A 23,009-nucleotide genomic window follows, 5' to 3' on the forward strand; every position below is an offset into this window, starting at 1 on the left:
TTACAAAAGACATGAATCTGTGTGTTGTTGCTGTGCTATGTTGTGGAGAGCTCTAACTCGCAAAGTGAAATGATAGAATGGCCTTCAAGCTGTATGGTTTGAGCCACTGGACTTTGGGTTTGACAAGTTTCTTCTGGGATCTCCAGCATTTACAGATGCTAGAAAGAGACTGAAAAACAGCAGAGCGCTCCATCTTGGGGTTTGCTCATACTTGGCAGGTTTGGTTTTGTTAAAACAAACTTTGGTGACATTGCTCTGTCCGTGTCGTTTATTTGACCGAGTGTGAACACTGCCATCCGAACCTTCATGTACACCAAACAAGTGAACCGAGCCTCCCAACACGGTGGGCCTCGGTCCGCTTCCACACAAACTCTGGAACAGTTTGATTAAGTGTGAAGGCAGTATGAACCAAAAAACAAACCAAACATAGGAGCTACTGTATGTTACGTTTCCTTGCAGCATACTGTATCTTCATCAGTGTGAGCAATGGAGGAATTCCTGATGCTGTTTTTGCATTTTGCAATTTGCATTGCTTCCAGTAAGAGTAGTTGTGATACGAAATATTCACATGGGAGTCTGAAGCATTTTTATGTTGCTTATTGTCACGCCCCTGGTGCGTAAAGGCTTTCAGAGTGTTCTTCACCGTCGTCTAAAATATGGATGTTGCTGAATCTAAAACCAAACTGCAACTCACAAAATGTTCTTACCTGATGTTCCCTGTCTGTGTTGTTTTAAGCTCTTGGTAAAAAGGCTTTTCTTAGAGATTTAGATGGTACATTGGAAAAAATGCAAATGCACCTCTGAGATTTATCCCTGTCATATTTATTAAAAACTGGTTTATTTTATTTTTTTCATAGTTCTTAATAATGTGTCATAACATGTAAATGTCTGACTTTGGCGAATTTGTGAACGGCTCGTTTTCTTGGTGCTAACCCCACTAGTTTCATCCAATAATACTTTTCAAGGGCAATATTTGGAGACCAGAGAAGAGAGAGAGAAGATTTACTGTGTACTTTCATTTCCATTTTAGTTTTAAGCAATTAAGCGAATGATCTGTGAGGGAAATAAATTTTAAAAAACACTGTACCCCAATCTGTTCAGATTTCTTCTAGTAGGCAATGTGTAAATTATTTATTTATAAATAAGGCTGTTATTAGACTTAGCATAGGCTATGTAAAGACTTACTAAAATAGTTATAAATTTTAATATGATTTAAAAAATTCATATTGTGATAATGGCAATATTCAGACTTGTCGACACAATGATGTCATACCTTACGTGCGTAACTTTTATACAAAGTGGCTCCACATTGGAGCAGTTAGTCGCAAAAAGAAAAGAGACTTTAGTGGTGAGGAAGTGGTTTGGTTACAAAAGATCAGATGTGCAACAAACCATGGTAGTATTTTAGTTTCTACTGAAAATGTGAGGGGAAACTTACATTTATGCTGACATATAAAACTATAACACTTATTTTATTTTAAATTATCTGTTCTTGAAATTATACATAAAGTTTTTTAGTATTCAATTAAATTGTTAAGAATATTGTTATCACAGAAATTATTTTAGGAACAATTTACTCACCCCTAATACCATGAAGAGGACTATAACAACCTGTGTGACTGAGTTTAGCATGACGCATCAAGTGACTTCTTGATTCAATTGTACTTAAACTGGAGTATTATGATTGACAGTTTGGGTGGTCTCACCTCTACAGTCATTCCCATGATGTGTTTACTTTTCCAGAGCTTAACAATAAACTTGATTTTATGGACAAAATAAAAAATAAATGCATTCCAGATTGTTAATAACACATAAAACAGATTGTGGTTCAAGCTTTAAAAAATGGTAATGGTACAATTATTGTGTGTGGCCATCCAAGTAAAAAAAAGTCTTCCTCCTGAATGTCTGAAAAGTGTTCAGTAGAGCTTGCTCGTCAACTTTCTCATCTGCACTGACAGCCGCAGTAATGGCCCCATTTGCCTTTTCACTGGCCTCTTCTAAATGTGCCCAAATCTGTAAATTGATTTGGGACCTTTTGGTTGGTAGCTGCTTTTCATTATCAGCATTGGCAGTTCACACTGCAAAGAGAAGCTGGCACATTATCTAAGCAAGCACCCGCTCTCGCCGTCTCCCCCACCCCTCCACTAATCTACTTATCAGCCACTGATAGCACGAGCTTGAATAGGCTCCACTAATGGCAGCTACTTAAATAATGTTCTTTTCTGAACAGTAACGCTCAGCAGTGTGTTGCACTAAATGGAGCATGTACTATGTATGGGTCTGCCTTAAGGATTCAGATGAAGAATTCAACAGTTCATTGAACTATTTTCATGTTGGGCTTTGAATTTTAATATCCAACGAAAACATGAAGTCAGTAGTCAAGTGTCATGAATGTTGTCCTTTTACTCTATGTTCAGTGAATTGTATTTGACCAATAGGAGGCAAAAAGAAGAGAGTGGTGAATGTCAATATGTGGATCGTCACTCTTTCTTGTGCTGGTGTCCTTCTTACTGATACTGAACAGCCAGGAATATTACTTTCACATCACAACCCAAAGTAGACCTCTCTTACCAAGCTGATAATTACAATAATGTAATTCCACACAATGTAGTACAACAACATTGTTCAATGCAAGTGTCATGGATGGATGACATTTGTCACCCAGATTCAGTTCATGAATACAAGGGACTGTTCATGCTCCATTGAGGATTGTTTGCAGTCGTTGCATCCTAATGAGCGTAGACCTCAAATTAATTTTGACCACCATGTACCACTGCCGCTACTGTTGCAACTGCTTCAACGTCATCACACTAAGCCATCCCCGCTGGTTGCTGATTGGTCTGTGCATTCGAGTGGTTCAGCAAACCTTCATGCGAACAGTTTCCAGACTTTAATCCCAACAAAGACTGAAGCTGTGAGCAACAGTCAAGTGGAGTGAGGATAGATATGTGTTGTGTCAAATTAAAGATGACTTAAGAATCTGTATATAAATCTGATTATATAATATATACCTCTAAATCAGGGGTGTCAAACTCATTTTAGTTAAGGGGCCACATACTGCCCACTTTGATCTCAAGTGGGCCAGACCAGTAAAGACGTCACATTTACGCTGTTTTTGAAGCAATTACTGGATCGATTAAAAAAAATTGTACTCATAAACCTCCATATTCTCATAGAAATGCAATTTATGTCTTTCTGTAATTTTCACACTTAGCAAAGTCATCTGGCGGGCCGAGCTGGACCCCCTGGCGGGCCGGATCCGGCCGTATGTTTGACACCCCTGCTCTAAATGAAATAATAATATCTGAGACTTTCTTACCTGGGATAAAACATTTTCTCGTGAGGCCATAAATCTCTCCTGGAGGGACAACATGTCCTCATATAAGTATTTTCAAACTCTCTATAGGACCAACGCTTCCTCGTACATAAACAACAGAATAGCTTTTTGCCAAAATAACATATTACTGTTGGTAAGTACCAGCGACAGGTATACCACACTTTTGTCATCATGGTAACAATAAGAGTAGTAAATTGCCAGTGTCGTGTCTGTAATTGCCGTGCATAAACAATAACATGCCTCTGCTTTCAACCACAAATAGTGTGACCTCTAAAAAGCATGACATTCAACAGTAAACTACAAGCCAACAGCCACTCGGTCTTAACTTTTATCCTCACAATAACAGGATTGTCTATTTTAAGCATTTATAATGTGAACTGAAATATGAATGCTACAGACACAGCATCATTGACCAGTGTTGGAACAGTAATTGTAAATAAATTCTGTTGGGAGACAAAACCTACAATGAATTGACCTCATTACCAAGTATTGTTTGTGCATCCAAAGCCTTATGTATCTTATCTATTCCATTATTACCATGAACATGGACACAGCAGTTTATTTGGACTCAGTCCCACATTCACCTGCAGGCTACTGAAAATAGTCATTAACAAACCGAATGAGTATTAAACTGCTGCTAGAGTCCCAAACAAATACATGTTCTACTCCTGTTTTAATTAGGTTTGCTTAAACATATAATGCCCAGCTTTTTTCTTGAAATATTTATCCTTTTTTAAAAAGTGACACCATACCCTTCTGACCTGTTTTTAAAGATGTATGTCTTCAGTAGGAGCTGATGGGTGTCACAAACATTCTGGGGAAGTCAGAAAGTCAGATTTAGTTGATTTTGGTCTTTGCATGAGATTTGTGGCCACTAACAGATGGAATACTTTATCTTTTAAGTGAAGGTGTGTTTGCTTTAAAAAGAGATGAAAGTAGATAAAATGTCAACCATCAGAAAGTTGTGCCATATACAGAGAAGTGGTTGATGGGACAATGTGGTAATCCGTGCCCACTTTTGACTTCACAGTTGTTGAGCATATCTTGCATTCAGTTTCTAATAGAAGATTTTAAACGTTGTGTCCATAATGTCATCTGAAGACACATTTGTAGAATGTTATCTAATATTTTATGTACACTTTATGAATTGTCATGTCCTCATGACGCATTTTAAGGCATGTAATGAAAGCTGTCACATACGAGTCTTTTTTTTCTGTGTAGTCTGTGCTGTAAATTCGCCAGGTATTGCAGTCTGACTCCTGTATTACAGGACTCATTAGTTGGGGATCAACCAGATTATTCCCCCTCATTTGATTTATGGCGGCTTATCGCTGTTTGTGGAATTTACCAACATGATAGTGCTCTCAGATATAACCAAGACAAAGTGTTGGTGCTGATCTGCAGGGACTCACATTGTGATTATGCCCAAACCGTGTTTCCTTATATACCCAGAGCTGGTTTAATCCCCCTGTATCTCCTCCCTCTGGGTAAATAACAGCATATGGATTGGATGAGGAACTAATGAGAGATATGAGAAAAGCTATAAGACATGAATCATTTATTTAAGTCGAGGGTAACTTCCATCCTGTGATTTCCCCCTCTATGTCATATTTTGATTATTGTTTGCTATCGTAAAGTGTTTCTAAGTATGATGTATTCTCTATCCCAAGCAAGTTAGAGCATCACAACAAGTAACTATGAGCCACTTCGAACAGGAACGACACAAAGAAGTGTTTTATGATCTGACGCCCCTACAAGTAGGACATCATCATTTGTTTGTACTTTCAGTGACTGAAAATTACATCTAGTGACTTGGTTGGGTTTAAGGAAAGATCAGGATTTGGGTTGACATACTTAGATTAAGTTAGAAAAACACTGTGATTTGGGTAAAAATGATCACTTTGTTAAGGTTAGGGGATCTCTGTTGTCATGGTTACAACAATAAACACATGGTAAAGTTTATAGGGATCGATGGTGGTCATGTTTTTAAAAACTACTTGCACACAACTAAACAGAGTGGATATTGGACAATTGTGCAAAACAATACATTACAATAAATAACAACATCTTAAATCTTTAAATGTTTTACTTGATTATTTCCACAACACCCTTATGCTAGTTCTAAGGTAAAGATCGTTTTTTTTAAGTTTGTGCAAGTCAAACTACTTAGTATAAAGGAAAATATGTTCAAATCTGAGTGTAACAGTTTACTAAGACACATCGAACGGTGCACAACAAGGTTCAGCTGGCAAGTTAGAATTAGCGAACCTGCTGTCTAGACTGCTCAGAGTTTGATTTAGAGTAACACCCGTTTCTTGTTCCTTTTAAATTTTTGTAGTTTAACACCGAGTTGGAGCTTCTGCTAACACATTAGCATAAGATTGAGAAGCGCTTAATGTCAAGACTGTCGTCATATATATATATATATATATATAAAAAGAAGCCATCTCTGACTTGACATGGGAGAAATGTTATCCCACTCCACTGCCCAGACCTCCAGAACTAAACTTAACATCATGAATTATATCAATACTTCCTGCAATGGTACCACACATGGACTGTGGATGTAGACTGTATACAGCAGGATTGTCCAGTATCGACATTAATCGTGGCCAATTACAATGTCTCGGATTGTGTTGTATTACATAATTCTCTGTAAAGTGCACCAAGTCCTTGTTGCATTTTAATGTGTTTTGATAATTTCACTTAATTAAAACAAATCCAATGAAGCCAAACCAACCACAGGACTGACATGGTGGGATGGAGGATGTGTTTTCACCAGCACCAGGATGTATTCACAGTGACACTTTCATCAGACTAACAGGGGCTTGTCCTAATGGAGTGTCACATCAGTATTTGGGAATCTGACGTGTGTGTGTGTGTGTGTGTGTGTGTGTGTGTGTGTGTGTGTGTGTGTGTGTGTGTGTGTGTGTGTGTGTGTGTGTGTGTGTGTGTGTGTGTGTGTGTGTGTGTGTGTGTGTGTGTGTGTGTGTGTGCGTGCGTTATATCTGGAGAGAATGAATGGCTCTTGTTGGACTTGAAGATTTTTTTTTACCACGTCTAGTTTTGGAAATTGGGCCAGGCTTTTATTATATTGTATTGTGTGTGTGTGTGCGTGTCTGTGTCTGTGTGTGCGTGTGTGTGTGTGTGCGTACTTGTACAACTATCTTTATGAGGACCAATATGTGGACATTTTGGCTCGTCCTCACTCAAAGGGCTGTTTAACGGTTAAGACTTGGTTTTAGGGTTAAGGTTGAAATTAGGTTTGGGTTACAGTTGGGATTAGGCGTGTGCGTGTGTGTGTCAGAACGGGATGAGTTGGTGTTAGCTGATACCACTGTGAACAACACATAACTTGGTGCTCTCACTAAACTTTCACAGATGCCTGTTTGTCGAAATCCTGTGAATTTTTTTTCCTGTATGGGTTTATGTAATATTGAGTACATTTCCAAGTAATTTACAATTTAAAACGGGGGGAAAAAAAGATCTGTGACTTTTTACAGTAGTAATAACACTATGTGTTAAACATATTGCCACACTGAGTGCTTGGTGCTGGTGTCTTTGGATCACAACTTTATCAGCACCTGTAGTGCTGTGAAAGAAAAATAACTTGTGACTATATGCTTTTAAAAAAAGACTTGCTGACCTCTTACTTTTTACTATGCATGTGCCGGAGAATTAACTAAATAAGGTTGGTATAGAAGTGCTTTTCTCAATACTTAGTAACACATCTGAGTTCTTCAACCATCTAAGTTATTTCATATGAAGAAAGTTTTGAAGCAGATCAACAAAATACATGCTGATTAAAATCTGAACATTTTCTTTCAGTTCAGTCAATGCAACAGAGCATGGTGCTGCTCGGTTCTTCGTTAGTGGCTCTGTCTCTGGAGTTTTGAGTGGCCTGCAACCTTCAGAATATAAAACCCCTCGACTGACAGCTCACATTTTATTCCCCTTGTGGACTCGGCAGAAAACAGAAATGCATGAGTGCGTGCATGCGCAAGCGTTTCACAGTAAAAAGACACCAGTAATCCAGATGTCTCAGTAGGTGCACAGCAGGCTTTCAGAGGACCAAACTCGATTAAACAAGAACCAGAGACAATTTCTCGGGCACTTGAGACAAGGTAGGGGTAAAATAAAATGCTTAAACCTACATGTCACATGCAGTTAAATCACAGTGGGTGGAGCATCACAAGATTTACCAGCCATTTACATCAGAATAAGTAATAAATCTGCAAAGACCTATATGAATCAGAGAATTTTTTTTGTCCTACATACTAGAAAACATTTAAACAGAAGTTTTTCTCACATATTAGCATAGGACTGAAAATATCTTTTCCGGTATGGTTCACTGATATTGAAGTCTAAATGCACTCTAATCACCTAATTACCACAAGTGGCACATTCCACCTGCCAAATAGATAATTAGCCCTCAAGCAAACAGCAATGGTGGTCATCCATCCATAATTCTCGGGTGTCACTTATAAATCCGTGTCCCCTCCTCACTGACAATTTTATTTAACCAAAATACTGAAACTTGCTTGGAGCTGATTGAAGTATGTGTGAGTGGTTAGATACCTTTTCACAGGAGATGCAGTTCAAAGTCAGTCTCTTAGATAAAGCTATTAGTATCCTTGCTTCCTCTCACTCCCAATTCATCTCACCAGAAATGCAGTAAAAAATGTGCGTGTGCAGGGAGTGAATCTTTCACTTTCCAAATTAAAGGAGACAGGCTTTCACTACGCTGCCTTAAAAATGTGCATCTCTCCATGTTGTAAAGTATTAAATTTGAATCACTTTTGAAAGCATTTATTCCTAGATGTGTTTTCGCACATTGTCATACTGTAGCATGCAAGATTGACAGAGTTTTGACCATTTTAAAAGTGTTTTTGTTCACAAAAGATCTACATGTTTACAGACTTTATTAAATCTTGAGAGGTGTCAGAGCAGAGGGTGTGTTTTCTCTTTCTGCAACACTGTTAACACTTCACTCACGTTTGATTGAATATGAAAGAAACTGCTCCAGGTGTCTCTTGGGCATTCGACCAAGAGGAAACTGCAAAGGGGTCAGCAGTATATATGACCCGAAGTCTTAACAGAGGGAGTTTAGGTCCCAGTTAAAATTGGAAATACTCAGTTAATTTCATCCAGTGTGCGACCTTTGCCATTCTGGGACTTTATTGCCTTTAGTTCATCAAGAGTTAGAGTTGGAGGAAATTATTCCTGCTGATCTCAGTTCTTCTCTGGCCTACAGCAGCCAGTTGGGAATTGTAGCATAATTGTATTTTCTCTGTAAACTGCAAACTCCGCTCACCTGACAGGTCAATAAGCCTGAATAGATACAAGATTGCTGCTGATAAGCTGCAACAGCCTTCCCTACTTCATCTGCGCTGCACAGAAGGATGAGAATTTGTGAAATAGATTTTGTAATTATCATTCTGACAGGAGCGAGCTGCGCTTTTGTGATGCATGGAGGTTTGCTGAAACTGATTGTGTCATACTTAATTTTCATTGAAACACATAGAAAAGTGACAGTAAAGACTGCAGCTATAATTTTACAATAAATATCCAGTTAATTACAAGGCAATCTCATAAACTAGGAAGTCATGTAATGACTTCATTATTTGACGTGTCATACTGTAACACTGTGTTTGCATGCAAAGTGGATTCTGCTACAGATTTAAATCCTAGAAGTGTTGGTATTTGGTGGAACCTGCTACATAGATATCACTATTTCCTTTAATAAACAGAGTATACCATTGTTATATACAACAGTTATACTAAATGCAACTTTCCTTGAAAGATACTAAACGTCAACGTCACTCCCAGCAGACATCCTGCTTATAGATTGCAGTATATAATAAAGAAAAATAAATATTTTCATCCACATGATATTCATTACACATGAGGGTGCATCATATTAATATTATTTCTATTGACAAATCCTCATATGACAGAGCAGACATAAAAAGATACTGTGTTTATTGTAGTGTAATTTTAGTGCGTCACTATCTCAGCTCGTATCCCAACAGTCATGCTAATGTGATTTTACAGTGTTAGGCCTGGGACCTTATCCAAGCCATATAACTAGGACTACTAAATAATATTCAGTTGTTCATAAAATGAAAGACAAAAAATCCTGCTGTGTTGGTCAGATGTGGTTTATCTTTGAAACCCGATTGTTGTAATCCTGAAGACAGAAATTGTCCTCTGTGAAAGGCTTAAGATAAACTCAAAGGCAAACACATCAGCTTCCTCAGTGCAGCACACTTCCTCCACCTAAATTAATCAACACGTCCTGTCAAAATGTGAGGGTGAAGCCTGCTTCGTTCTGTTGTGAGAGTGCCACCTGCTGATCTGAACTATGTGCAGCATCCATCTGATGTCTTCACTATAACAAAATGAAAACACAGACAACCTTTTATAGGGAAACAGCAACTTCAGCTGGTTTTCCAACAATTTCTTATGATAAATCCCTGAAGTCTGCATGCCTGTTTATTATAAAGCTCTTTAATCATCAAGGGAATGTAAATTGTGATATTAAAAGGGGAAAGGCACAGCTGAATGCACCAAATATGTAAGAGCCGGTGTCTTCAATGCTGCCTGTTAATGATGAAGAGGCAGAGGAAATGCTCCATTTTCATAAGAAAAATGTATCCATGATTCTAGGGCTAGCAGTAGCCATGAATAAACTCAGCAAAAGTCAGGAGCAAATGGTTTATGACTGAAAATGAAAATTGTCTTTTTGTCACACACTTAAAATGTTGGTTTTCTAAAAAAGAAGCAAAGAATTTAGCGAAAGAAGTTCATGGGCAAATTTTACACCAGGCACCAGAGAGAAGGAAAAACATCCCAGTCAATCTTCACACTTATACAAATAAATTAATAATAAACATTGTTCAAGGCTGTATCCTCTGAAAGAGAGACACCAACACAGTTTATGTGCCTTGTAAACTTCAAGTCCAACGCAGTCTTTCAAATGTATTGCTCAATACATGTTCTCTTATTCTCCGTCATAAAATAAAATGTAATAAAATAATAATTTGCAGTAAATGTCAGTGTGGCGCTAATTGCATGATTAAATAATTGTGGCTGTGTGAACTGTCTGTGCATGCTATTGTCTTGTCCTGCTGGTATTATAAAAGAGCTACGGTCTTTTGTTTTCAGAGGGAGAAGAGGGCTGGTTGCTTGGCAACACAGCGTGTGTTAAAAAAAACACCTAAAAACTTAAGAAAGAAAATGAACCAAAAATAAAATAATAAATTCTTAATTATAATAATAATAATTTTTGTATTTCCGTCAATCAAATTAAATGGCTATCTTTGTGTCATCATATTGTTTATGCATCATAGTAATTGGGAACATACATTGGTCAAATATTTAATTGGAAAATGTATGAGCAAAGATTGTGATTGTGACAACAGGAACAGAATCATCAACATATAGTCTCATTATATGTCAATTAGTTAATTTATTCTAATTGACTAAATATGCATAAAATGAATGCTGCTTATTTGTTATCTACTTTTAGAGGCATCCAAGCAAGTAATAAACATGTAAATATATAACAATGCTTTCAAACTGCAATTTTCATTTCTGCTTGACAAATGAAAATATTGACTTATGTTTGCTTCAAAGAAACAATCACAATCGCTGATGAACCACATACCTCCATTTATTAAAGTGACACTCTGAGGATTGTACCTCCGGGGCTTCTATCAATATGGGCTTTGGTTTATGATCTAATGGGTTGCCACTGAAACAAAAAAGGTCAGTAATAATGTCATAGCATTTGCATTTTGCTTCGTTGTCATTTTCATATTGTCCCTGTGGGTTGTCATTCTGTTTATGATATGAAAAGGAGTCCACTTCTGTGCATGAATGTTCCTGATTTCAATATGGTTAAAAAAAAAACTAAAGGGTGAAGAGCTCTCCTTCCAGTTCTGCTGTGTTTTCCTTTTGTATACATGTTATTCCCATTAATAAGATAATTAGTTTATCATATTTTTCCTTCCCCATCTACCTCCAGCTGTTTCTTATTAAGTTGCATTGAATGCGAGACAGCAGCTCAGGTAATTGTCGCTCACTTCGCCTGAAATACTTCGTGACAGAAATAGTGTCAGATTTACTTAGGCACTTCTTTGCTCATTAGTAAAAAGGTATATTTTCTTCAGGAACAAACAAAATCATTATTAAGTATTGCTACAACACCTCAGCCCGTTATGAAGCCAGGAACCCATTTAGATCTGTGTAGGAGGCTGCGAGCTGGCGAGGCGGCTCGTGACTCTGGATATTTCATCTACTGCTCGTACGGAAATAACTAACTTTGGTGAAAATGTTTACATTTGTACAGCGCAGCAGAGAGAACACAGGAGGTCCTACAATTAACCACAAGTTTCAGCCGGCTTTAAGTGTTGCTCAATAAATCAACACCGATGTATGTCACATTAGTACACACATACGCCACACTGATGCTGCTGACAACAAATTAACAGTAACATTTTAGGTAATTGTTTGTGTATCAACATTTGTGAAACGTTTGGCTCTAAATCTCTGCGACTACATGGCCCATGTTAACAAGCTGGGTAGTTGTCACAGTTGTTTTCCAAGCTCCCCTGTGTTTTTTCTTTGCACGGGGTCAAAGTCATGATGTTGAGTTCAACCAGCAGGTGGCATCTTTTTGGAAGATTAAGCCTGTTCCTACAGTTTATTTTCTGAATTCGCAGATAAATTGTTATCATTCATACATTTACAACAAATTTAAATTGAATTATTCATCATTTTAACAGTTAAACAACAATTAGTTTGTGAGTGCATCAAAAAAAAAAAAAAAAAACTACCGAGGTCAGATAAAAGTAGAGGATGCAACACAGCTCATAAGCCAAAATAGCTTCCTCTATTTTGGTCTCGTTCAGCTCGTCATTAGCTCAAGATCAGCACTGTCGAGAGGTCAGGACGGCTCACTGCTGATGCAAATTCATGGGTCAAAGAGGGAACAAAAATCATGCACATGTAGCAAGACTTGAGTGAATTGATATTGCTGTGAACTTTTATTGTTTTAACTGCTGGCGTAAGCAGGCCTTTTGATGAAAGGTTTAATATCATACAGTCAAAGGAGTCCGCACTGGTTGCCTGGCAACCTCAGGGTGATGACAAGACTTCAGTGGGTTACTGCTCCTGGCCATTAAAATCCCCGAGTAAAACATGATGTTATGTACAGATTGAAATTATTTAATAGAATAAAAAGTGAACCAGACTCTTTCCCCTATCTATATTAATTATATTGCCTTTAATATGAAATTACTTGTTTACATCCTGGATGCTGGTGGTGGTTTCTATGTTGGAAAAAAGTGTTTTTTATAAATTAAAGAGAAATGCAGCCCGTCTCCTCAATTGCAATCAAAAAGTGAATTTACCGTAGCTTATCTTATTCAATAACCACATCTATTCTTCAGCAGGTTGTTTTGGCATAAATGGAGCAAGGCAGTCTCATGTGTAAACTGATTTAGGTGGCAGTGAGTGTGAAAGTGCAAAAGCGTGATACAATGTCGGCCGCAGAGATGATGCTTGGGCTCCTCTCATGCACCTAATAGCTGCTGAGTGACTTAAAGGGAGGCGGTAATTCGGGGGATTTATCACATGATGGATGGGAGCATATGTGTTAAGAGACCTATGAGGGCCCTAGACAGCAGTCATAAATCTTGGTTCATGCATGAAACCACAAACATATTTGCATCTCTCATTTCACCACATGAAATTAGCTGTAAAATGTGATGGAACAGACCAGAGCCCATTCCACGGATCACCAGAGGAAGGATAGCCATTTTCAACCCAATTTCTGCAATCTAATTTGAGCACTGGCTCGGCCTCCGAAGTGGAGTGGTAATATTGAAGCATTACTCATACGGAAATGCACTGTCACATCAGTTTGATACTGTCTTAGTCTGCTTGTGCAGAAATATGACCAGTAAATAACAGATCTGCAGATGATGACAATTTTTCTTTCATTTCAAATATGACATATATCCGTGTGTGTCTGTGTTGATCTCTGTTATGTTTCATGTGTGCATGTTTGCAATTAGTTAATTGGCAGTCTGGGAAAACTGTGCAACTGTGACAAAGTCGGTGTTGTAGGTGTTGTTCTTTCTCTGGTAATGTAGGTAGTAGCCCCGTATGGAGAAAACACAATTTCCTGTATTCCTGATGCCATTTGTCTTCTTGATGTGTGATATTACTTAGCAACTATATTGCATTTCAGATGTTGTTCCATGCTCATACATCACCTGTGAGTTATTGTTGTTGTGAAGTGCAGTTTAATTGTTTTGACAGGACACAATGCTTCAACACATCTGTGTTTCTTTTAAAAGTCCCTTAAGCCTCTCTTAATTTATATAATAAATGATTTTGATTTACTATACTAAAAGTATTGTGCTATACTTCCTTTATAAATCTATGAAAATGGTAACAACCAAATCAACAAAAAAGTATTTCCCACCCTGTCAGTTAAAGCATAATCTAATGCTTCTAAAGCATCTGGTGTGGTTGCTTATATATATGTATAAAATATACATGTTGAGAGGAATTACAGAGTCTTTAAAAAGCCAAGATCACATCATCGGCTCTTATGATGGAATATTCAGGGTTTTATAACAGTAATATATATTACAAAAAAAAAAAAAAAAAAAAAAAAAAGCGCATCGGAGAGGCAAGAGGAAGAAGAAAAAGTTAATTGTTGTGACAATTTCCGAGACCAGACCATTTATTTGGTTGTGCATTTTACTTATGTGCACTTTTATAAATTGTCTTCTCTTTTATTGATTATTGGAAATTGTTTTCAGCACAATTTACTTATAAAGTATATTTAACTTGGATTTTGAGAGACCGGCAATTATGCTTGCAGGAACTCAAGCTCTTATTTCCACGAAAACATAATCAGTTTAAGGTCTCAACATTTGCATAAATTGTATTAGAATTTATATACAGTATGAACAGAAGGAAACCACTGCTTGAATTAATTAAAAATTTTTGTTGAAAATACACATGTACCTCCAGTTTCCACTCCAAACCAAATGAACCGAAGAAACCCGAAAGGCGATAATGAAAGTCTATTTCCATAAAAGTGTTTACGATAGCAGACGTTAAAATGTAATTGCCAATGGAATAAAGGGATTACTTTCCATATTTTTACATCATTCAGCTTCAATATGCCTTTCAGACACATCTTTTCCAGTTAGCTTAGAGAGATAATTCCCACTCTGTTTCCTTTTCATCATGTCTAAAGTGGCACAATTTCAACTGCTTCCACGTTTGAAACTGTTTCACAGATTTGACAGCTGTGTAAATTACCAGACAAGATGAAAATAGGATATGTGAGCCTGTAAAACTAAAATCAAAAGGTGAATCCATAATAACAAAATAAGTGCAAAGCATTAGCTTTACAGTCGTTGTCTTGTATACCTAAATGGCATGAGGTAAGGGTAAAAGCACTCACAGTTGCTGCTGTGGGTTCATATTAAGATAAATGTGCCATTTCAATTTTAAATATTATCACTGGCCTTTGAAAGGGTTTACAATTGAAATGGCTGGTGGACAATGAAGGCTAAAACAATGTCACGTAGCCCTCTTAATCATGTATGTAGTCGCTCTCTGTCTCGCTGCTTAAACACATTCCTATTCCCCATATTACAGTTCTACCATTACTTTATGCTCCAGCCAACAGCCATTCCTAGTTTCCTGCCTTCATCCATCACTTATTTCTGTGCAAGTGTCAACGTTTTGAGTTAAATAGCATGCCAAAAGAACGCAGTGTGTTCATTTGTCTTTACTGTAGGCAAAGGTGTGAAATAGTTGGTAAATAAACACCTGGCCAGTAAACTGTGAGATAATTAATTGTCACATCTGCTTTCATTTTTCACACTGTTGTTTTTAGTCTATAGATTTTAATTACTTGGCCTTCATAAGGATTCACCTCACAGCATTCACTGCTTTGGGTATCTGAAGGGAAGTTTTGAGGAATTATGTAATTATAGGTTGCTTTTTAGTCTCACAAGCACTCACTGCAGTTCATTAACTGAGGGTGTATGGACAGAGCCTTTTGAGTTATGCAGTTCTTTTAGGAAAAGCTGTGATTTGGGGTAGTGGAAATAAGAATTTGATTTTGTTATATTTTATTGGTGTTTTTTTTATGTAACTGAAAGCATAATGCAGGGAGGGAGGTGATCTGCAATGTTTGTGCAACATGAGTTCTATTCATTCGAAAACATTTTAAGAAGTGTTGTGTTTGAGATTATTCACTTCACTCCAAGAAATTACATATTTTATTTCGGTTTGTGGGTAATTTAGCGCTCCACAACACATTTTTCACTGATTCCAGTTCAACAGTTCTTATCCACACTACACTGTCTGTCTATTTTAAGTTATTTTGTTTTGTACATCAATGATTTTAGGTGATTTAGCTTACAATGTTGATTATCTGACTACTCCAATTTTTTTGTTGGTATATAGTTTAAACACAATAAACAATTATGAAATCATTTAATCTATAATATTTATTGCAATTGTGCTTTTTTTGTTATTTTCCAGAATAAAAACACCAATACTTCTGTATTTTATTTTTTTTTTTTAGTTGTGAATGAATGAGAGATGAATGGATACCATTGGAAAAAAATTCCTATCACTGCACAAAACAAGACACTTGAAAAACAATGTCTGCTTTGCTGAATCCTGCAGGCACAGTATCTGCAAGACGATAATTAAATATAGTGGGTTTCTGTATCTGAAGTAGTAATCACCAAACGGCAATGTGTGCAGCATACCCATCGCTGAGCTGAATTTCAGTGAATGACAAAATCGAAGAATGATCGACATTAAACTGCAGGACAAAATAACCACTAGGCACACAACACAGAAGAGTCGTCAGAGTACACAATAACAACAACAAAATGCTTTGTCACCTTTTTACAACGGCATTAGGCATGTGCTTTTACTTTAAATCTGCATTAAATATTGTCATATTTATTGTCATATTGACACTGAAATTAAAATGTTTCTAAGTAATGAAGCAACGGAGCTGCAGCTGTAAGGAAGATTTAGTCACTTTGACCTTTTTAGTGAATAGTTGTATCGTTCTAGGTCTCGGCACCTGTATCAACCTTGTTCACAAGTGCACAGTAAAGTCAGAGATTAGCTTTGATTCTCAGACAAACCCACAGAAAAAAAAAAGGGGGGGGGGGAGGTGATAACTGAGTGAAATATGTAAACAGCGAGCCAAAGGTTCATATTTATCCCTTAGTCCCGGAGATCAAAACCGCTAAAAGATTAAAATATTGGACTTGCATTCATCAGGTGACCAAAAACACAACAGCGAATAGATGCTCATGCAGTGCCATATGTCTGCTGCTTAGGGTATGTTGTTTGCATACATTAACACATTTTTATGTCTTTCACTTTGTTGTGGAGTTCCTCTGACCCCAATTGGTATTCAATATTCTAAATATTCAATGCAACTTTAAGAAACAGCTCGGCCTAGCGAGTAAATGCATTACAATCGTATTCGTGTCTGTTTTGTTTCCCTGGAGTGGAGTGGATGTTACACCAGGAGGGAAGTTCAAAAACGACCCTGACTTTATAGCCAAAACCTCACAGCTTCAATTTAACCATAAAATGATTCGCATTAACATAATATGGACAATAAATTGTGTTCCCTTTTTAACAAAAGAAACAAACTCTGCCTGCAAGTTTTGTGAGCTATTGGATCAGATACTTAATTATAATATCCGTTCATTAGAGCCATATTTTGAGTAAGGATTTCTGTGGGCTAACTTTTGACGTAGGTTTTTTTTTATTTTTTTTGTATGCTTTTATTTTGAAGGCTCAAAGTCAGCTGAGTCACGTCACGTGGAAGACACCTATTTCCTCGCTGGAAAAAAAAAAAAAAAAAAAAAAAAAGTTTACGGGCGTCAGTCAGGCATGACTTTTCGAGACAACATTTTTCAGCTGTCTGTTTATGTGTGTTGTCTTCTTGTCATGGCTGCAGCTCTTTGTGTTGGGTTTGTACTTTCAGCGTGCACTCGCGCCTGCGGTGAGTACAGCGAGACGTACATCCGCGTCTGTACCGTGTTGATGCAACTGTTACAGCTAGATTTGACACTAGGTAGGTAGGTAGGTAGGTATATACTTTATTAATCCCCGAGGGAATTTTTTTTCGCCACAGCAGCATACATACAGAAGCAATAATAGAAACAATAGAATAAAATAATAATAGAATAGAAAAGCAATAAAATAAAATAGCAGTAAAAAAAATATAAATATAAAATATAAAATGCACAGTACGTACACTACGTAGGCTATAAACTACTCGTCTGTTCACCATGAGGGAACCGTGTCTGTACCAAACTCCCCCACGCTGCGGCCTCTGTTGTGTTTTGTATCCTTGTAATTTTACTTCTCCTGCAGAAAATAATTAGGTCTCGCTGAAGGATCAAAGTCAGCTGCGCCTCGTGGCGTCACGTGACGTGACGTCACCTATTGCCTCGCTGCAATCATAACGTGCAGCGGTTGGTATTGTCGCCTCAGTGAGAAGTTTCGGGGTTTGCATGCCCCCCCCCCCCCCCCCCCCCGTGCCTGCGCGGGTTCTCTCCGGGTACATCTTTCCTTTTCTACGGATGGACAGATGAATGTAATATGAGGCCTGAGGACCCAGTAACATTGTTAAGTGTGTGTAGATGGGAACCTGCGCTTCGCCTCCTACTACGGAGACCACATGGTGCTGCAAAAGTCCCCAGAGAGAGCCGTGCTGTGGGGATACGGCCCGGAGGGCGCACAGATCACCGTCTCCCTGTCAGGACCAATAACACAGACAATCTCAGCTGTCAACGTGACAAAAGGTAAATTAAACCAGGTACTGTCAAACGGGAAATTGATCTCGACATGTGCAGGGTGTACTGACTGGAAACAAGACAGGAGCAGATATGGCAGGACCCCCCCCCCCCCCACACACACACACACACACACACACACACACATACTTTTGGTTTGACTTTTTGTTGTGTAAGCAATCAGAGCCGTTAGAGAGGCATGACAACAGTGGGTTGAATGGGAAGATATGTTTTTTTTTTTTTTTAACAGTGATTCATAGATGTAACATTGTTTTGTGTAATATTTCCCATTTGCATGTTGGTAAAAGCTTTCATTTATATTTTTTGTTCAGCCACTTCATTTTCTTACAGTGTATTAATCTACGATTGTTTTCACAGGCATCTGGCGAGTCGGCCTCGACCCCGTTGCTGCTGGCGGTCCCTACAATGTGACAGCAGCCGCTCAAAACTGCAGGGTCACTCTGACAGATGTGTTGTTTGGAGACGTTTGGCTGTGCGGAGGGCAGAGCAACATGTACTTTAAAACATCTCAGGTACGGCGAACACCCGTCCGTCCGTCCGTCTCTCTGATGAGCCGAGGTTGGTTTGCAGTGCTGAATGTTGAAACAAAAGTCTTTCACTTATATTACACGCAAAACATTCGAAGTTAGTTTCAGTTAGATATACTTTATCTCTGCTTTCGTGCAACAAAATTGATTTCAAACCAGTTTTGGAGCCCACGCCTAAATAGTCACACCTTACCCAAAGCGCCATAAATCATTCAAATAAAAAACTTTTTTTTTTATTGGAATGTATTTATTTATTCATTCGTTACTCTTTAAGGGACAATATATACGTATTAATGTACTCCATTTTCCAACAGATTTTCAATTCCTCAGAGGAGCTGGCTCTCTCGGTTAAATATCCTCATGTGAGGACTTTTATGGCAGGCTTGAACCTGAGTGAAACTGAGCTAACGGATCTGATTCACGTGGAACTTCCCTGGTCCGTGCCCACAGTCGGTAAGACAAAAGATTTCTTCATTTATTCATAGAGTTGATTAAAAACGTGTTTACTCTCAAAGGGTTTTTTTTGCTTTGGGACGTTGAACTGCGGCAGAGACACTTGGAAAAAAGCCGAGTCAGAGAAACGCGCAGATGTCGCATTTGTCCTTAAATCCAAGCTACAGTTTTGTTATGGTTGCGACACGGGGCAGTATAATACGAAACATTTTGAAACACGTATACTCTTATCACGATGTACTCCATTGCAAATCAAATGCCAATCACATTCATGCGTTTCACTGCCATTCCCAGGCAGCGTAGCAGAGTTTTCTGCAGTGTGCTGGCTCTTTGGACGTTACATGTATGAGAATTTGAAGTACCCCATCGGACTGGTGGAGTCCTGTTGGGGAGGCACCCCTGTCGAAGCCTGGTCGTCTTCCAGAGCCCTGCAGCAGTGTGGCCTGGAGAACACTAAAGACGGGTAAGGGCATACAGCGACGTCCACTAGCCTGCAGCTTCACATACATGTTGGCTTGTACTAACGCCCTGCTACTTTCAACACGACAATCTCGCAGTCCAAAAGACCGAAATTCTGTTTTGTGGAATGCAATGATCCACCCGCTGCTCAACATGACCATCAAGGGAGCCCTGTGGTACCAAGGTAAGACTACCTACGCTGGTGTCACTGTGGTCTATTACACAACATACATCCGTAAGCGTCTTCAACCTTTCAGGGGAGGAGAATGTAGATTATCACCAGGACAAGTACAACTGTTCCTTCCCTGCTATGATTGATGACTGGAGGATGGCTTTCCACCGGGGCTCAGGGGGCCAGACGGCGCTCGACTTTCCGTTTGGATTCGTCCAGGTATGGTCGCACAGTATTTTCGTTCCACGTTTAACATAAACGGTGTGTAAATACACCATCCGATATAACGTAGATCTTAAAGACGCTGCACTGTAGAGTCAGAAAATGTCTCGGTTTATTTTGGGTGCCCTCCAGTGGTTGTAAAAAAAAAAAAAAAAAAGACTAAATTAAACATTTGATGTTTTGTACATATGATGACTGATGCCTTTGTATACGCAGCTGTGCACCTACAAAGAAGGCTCCCCAGATGACGGCTTTCCGAACATCCGCTGGCACCAAACGGCGGACACCGGCTTTGTCCCGAACGGCAGGATGAAGAGAACCTTCATGGCTGTGGCTTTGGATTTACCAGATGAAACTTCACCCTACGGCACGTAAGGATCCTCTTCATAGGTATTCATATTAGGTGAGGTTGACTGAAAAGGATTGAACTTTCCTTAAACCTTCTGTATATGTGGGTCACACTTGAAAAGCCTGGAGGGATTATTCACATCTGCCTTCACCTGTGAAGAAAGGCTGCGTCTCGGGACCCGTCGGTAACCCCTGCTCAGGCTTTCATACTTAAAGAGAGCTCGTCTCATTGTGGAGGGCAATTTGCAGACGTTCGGGGGGGGGGGGGGAAACGTTGGAGGCAAAGATTGACTAACAATGGTGGACAAAATGGTCTTAATAAAGTGGTGGACAGAAATCGGGTAAAATAGTTATTCAAATCAGTTGTGCAACTCATCATCGTGCAGATTTGTCAGGATTCAAGACTAACTCTGAATTTGAGAGATGTGGTTTGAAAAGTTTTGACCTGATATCGGAGTACTTTTATAAAAGAAAAAAAAAAAATACTGCTGCAATAGTTTTAATCAGCAGAGAACTTGAATCTCACCTGTTCAAAAGCGTGTGCTCTCGCTTCCCAGCAGCCTTCGGGTATTTGTTTTTTTTAAGACCTTTTAAAACATCTATAAAACGTTCAATGGTTTGGCCCCTGAAGGCACAGTGTCCTTGGCATAACTTTTAAATATCAACAAACTTTCTCTAAAAAAACAACAACAGGGAAACCGCTTCCTGCTGCTTGTCTTTATTAAAAAGTATGCACATGTAATCACGTGACCTTCTTTTTGTATGCGGAGGTTGTTTTTGTTTACCATGCCAACTTACAAACTCCTTTTCTGATGTTACCAGCACATCTCTCTTTTTTTTAAATTATTATTATTTCTAATAAACGATAACGTAATGGGATTTTCTGTTTCAGGATCCATCCTCGCGACAAACAGGACGTAGCTCATCGACTGACATTAGGTGCCAGGGCAGTGGCTTATAATGAAAAGGACGTGGCCTTCCTCGGACCTTTCCCCGACCAAATCCTGTCCACTCACATGTATGTCAACATTACCTACGACCAAGAAGTCTCTGTCACGCCGTCCAAAGACATCTTTGAGGTGAGTTTAGGCTGGCGGCGGCGTAGTCGCTGTCAGTTAGCGTCTCTTTTAAAAAATAAAATTTAAAAAATCACCTGTTAGCTATGTTAGCCAGAGAAAACAGGTGTAACGTCAATAATAGTCAAACACTGCAGCAAAACACTCTTGTATCCATTTCTGCGGCCAAAAATCTTGTCCTCATCTATTTATTTTTTATTTTTATTTTTTTTCTTAATTCAAGATCTGTTGCTCGGGGATTTGGGCTCCATGTGGGCCAGAGTCCTTCTGGGTTCCAGCTCCCGTCGTGCAGCGGAGCTCGACCACTGTTCAGTTATCCGTCTCCTGCGCTCCTGGTGAAGTGGCTGCCGTTCGATACGCATGGAGAGACTGGCCCTGCGATTTTAAAGCCTGTCCCGTGTACGGCGCCGGTGGGATTTTACCCGCACCTCCTTTTATTATCAGTCGCTATCCAGGCAAAAGGGGCATTTGGAAAAGTTACTGAACCAGAAACTGTAAGAAGACAAAGTGATACAAAAAAAAATCTCTTGAGATTATTCAGGTTAAAATCAGCTGATTGCGCAGATACGTCGTCAGATTTACCTCGTCGTACGTTCAAGCAGAATTTCTGAACACGTAGATGTTGCGCAGACGGTGGATTGTTACTATGCTGAGGTGAAGTTTAATTAAGGTCATTTTAGTCTGTCACAGATTTTATGGCCTCGATAAGGCACTTTTGATTTATCGGTTTATTTTAGAGTTTTGCTTTGTTTGGATTGGTGTAATTTAATGAATCCGTTTTGGTATGCAAGAAATGAATTGACTCGGCGGAGAGAGCATTGCCAGATCACACATTCTTTGACAAAAAGCATCATCTTAATTTCTGGTATGTGGATAATTAGCCAATCCTGACAAACGTTTAACCACCTCCTTGCCAGAGTCACAATCAAATAAAAACATCCATTTGGTCTCATTTCACCAGAACGGAAAAATATCGTCAGACCGGACAGCTTGATGTCTTCGGTTGTGCTCGCGTCACTTTTTGATAAAAAAAAAAATCATTCTGCCTTTTAAAACACAGGAAATGTTTACCGAAGTGAGGAATTGTGTACACTATTGTTGTTTTCATACATGTTTTGACGGGTCTCCTTTCGGGGCTTGTCATAAAGCACGTCTCCAGAACTGCCTTCTTTCATCGACGTAATATTAATCAAATCAGGAAAATCCTTCCTCAGCGTGACGCAGAAAAACTCATTCATGCGTTTGTTACTTCCGGGCAAGATTATTGTAATTCCTTGTTGTTAGGATGTCCAAATTACTCATTAAAAACCCCGCAGCTGATCCAAAATGCTGCAGCGAGAGTACTGACGGGGTTTAGCGAGAGAGATCATATTTCTCCTGTTTTAGCTTCTCTTCACTGGCTTCCTGTGAAATCAAGAATAGAATCTTTTTTTTTAAATTCTCTTGATGACTTACAAAGCTCTACATGACCACCAACGGTTCTTCTCTTCTATCTCTATGCTGTCCTTTTCTCTCTGC

At 38.8% G+C, this 23,009-nt stretch overlaps 1 protein-coding gene across 2 annotated transcripts in view; it reads left to right on the forward strand.

Moving 5' to 3' along the window:
* Positions 1 to 22,916, forward strand: part of siae (sialic acid acetylesterase) — an 84,789-nt gene extending 61,873 nt beyond the window's left edge. The window contains exons 1-10 of one of the 2 annotated variants that reach the window (XM_069716346.1): positions 17,252 to 17,417; positions 18,061 to 18,222; positions 18,592 to 18,746; positions 19,076 to 19,214; positions 19,509 to 19,677; positions 19,772 to 19,857; positions 19,931 to 20,064; positions 20,284 to 20,438; positions 21,308 to 21,494; positions 21,715 to 22,916. In XM_069716346.1, the coding sequence (XP_069572447.1) occupies positions 17,306 to 17,417; positions 18,061 to 18,222; positions 18,592 to 18,746; positions 19,076 to 19,214; positions 19,509 to 19,677; positions 19,772 to 19,857; positions 19,931 to 20,064; positions 20,284 to 20,438; positions 21,308 to 21,494; positions 21,715 to 21,975 (1,560 nt within the window). In that variant the 5' untranslated portion in view covers positions 17,252 to 17,305 and the 3' untranslated portion in view covers positions 21,976 to 22,916. Of the gene's footprint in view, positions 1 to 17,251; positions 17,418 to 18,060; positions 18,223 to 18,591; positions 18,747 to 19,075; positions 19,215 to 19,508; positions 19,678 to 19,771; positions 19,858 to 19,930; positions 20,065 to 20,283; positions 20,439 to 21,307; positions 21,495 to 21,714 lie in introns of those variants that run through there. The other variant, XM_069716425.1, reaches the window with a different exon arrangement.
* Positions 22,917 to 23,009: the final 93 nt, after the last annotated feature.

Source organism: Brachyistius frenatus, unplaced genomic scaffold (genome assembly GCF_029030835.1).
Source record: "Brachyistius frenatus isolate BFR_SWC_R1_liver_20210118 unplaced genomic scaffold, ASM2903083v1 Contig_1, whole genome shotgun sequence".
NCBI classification, from domain to species: Eukaryota; Metazoa; Chordata; class Actinopteri; family Embiotocidae; genus Brachyistius; species Brachyistius frenatus.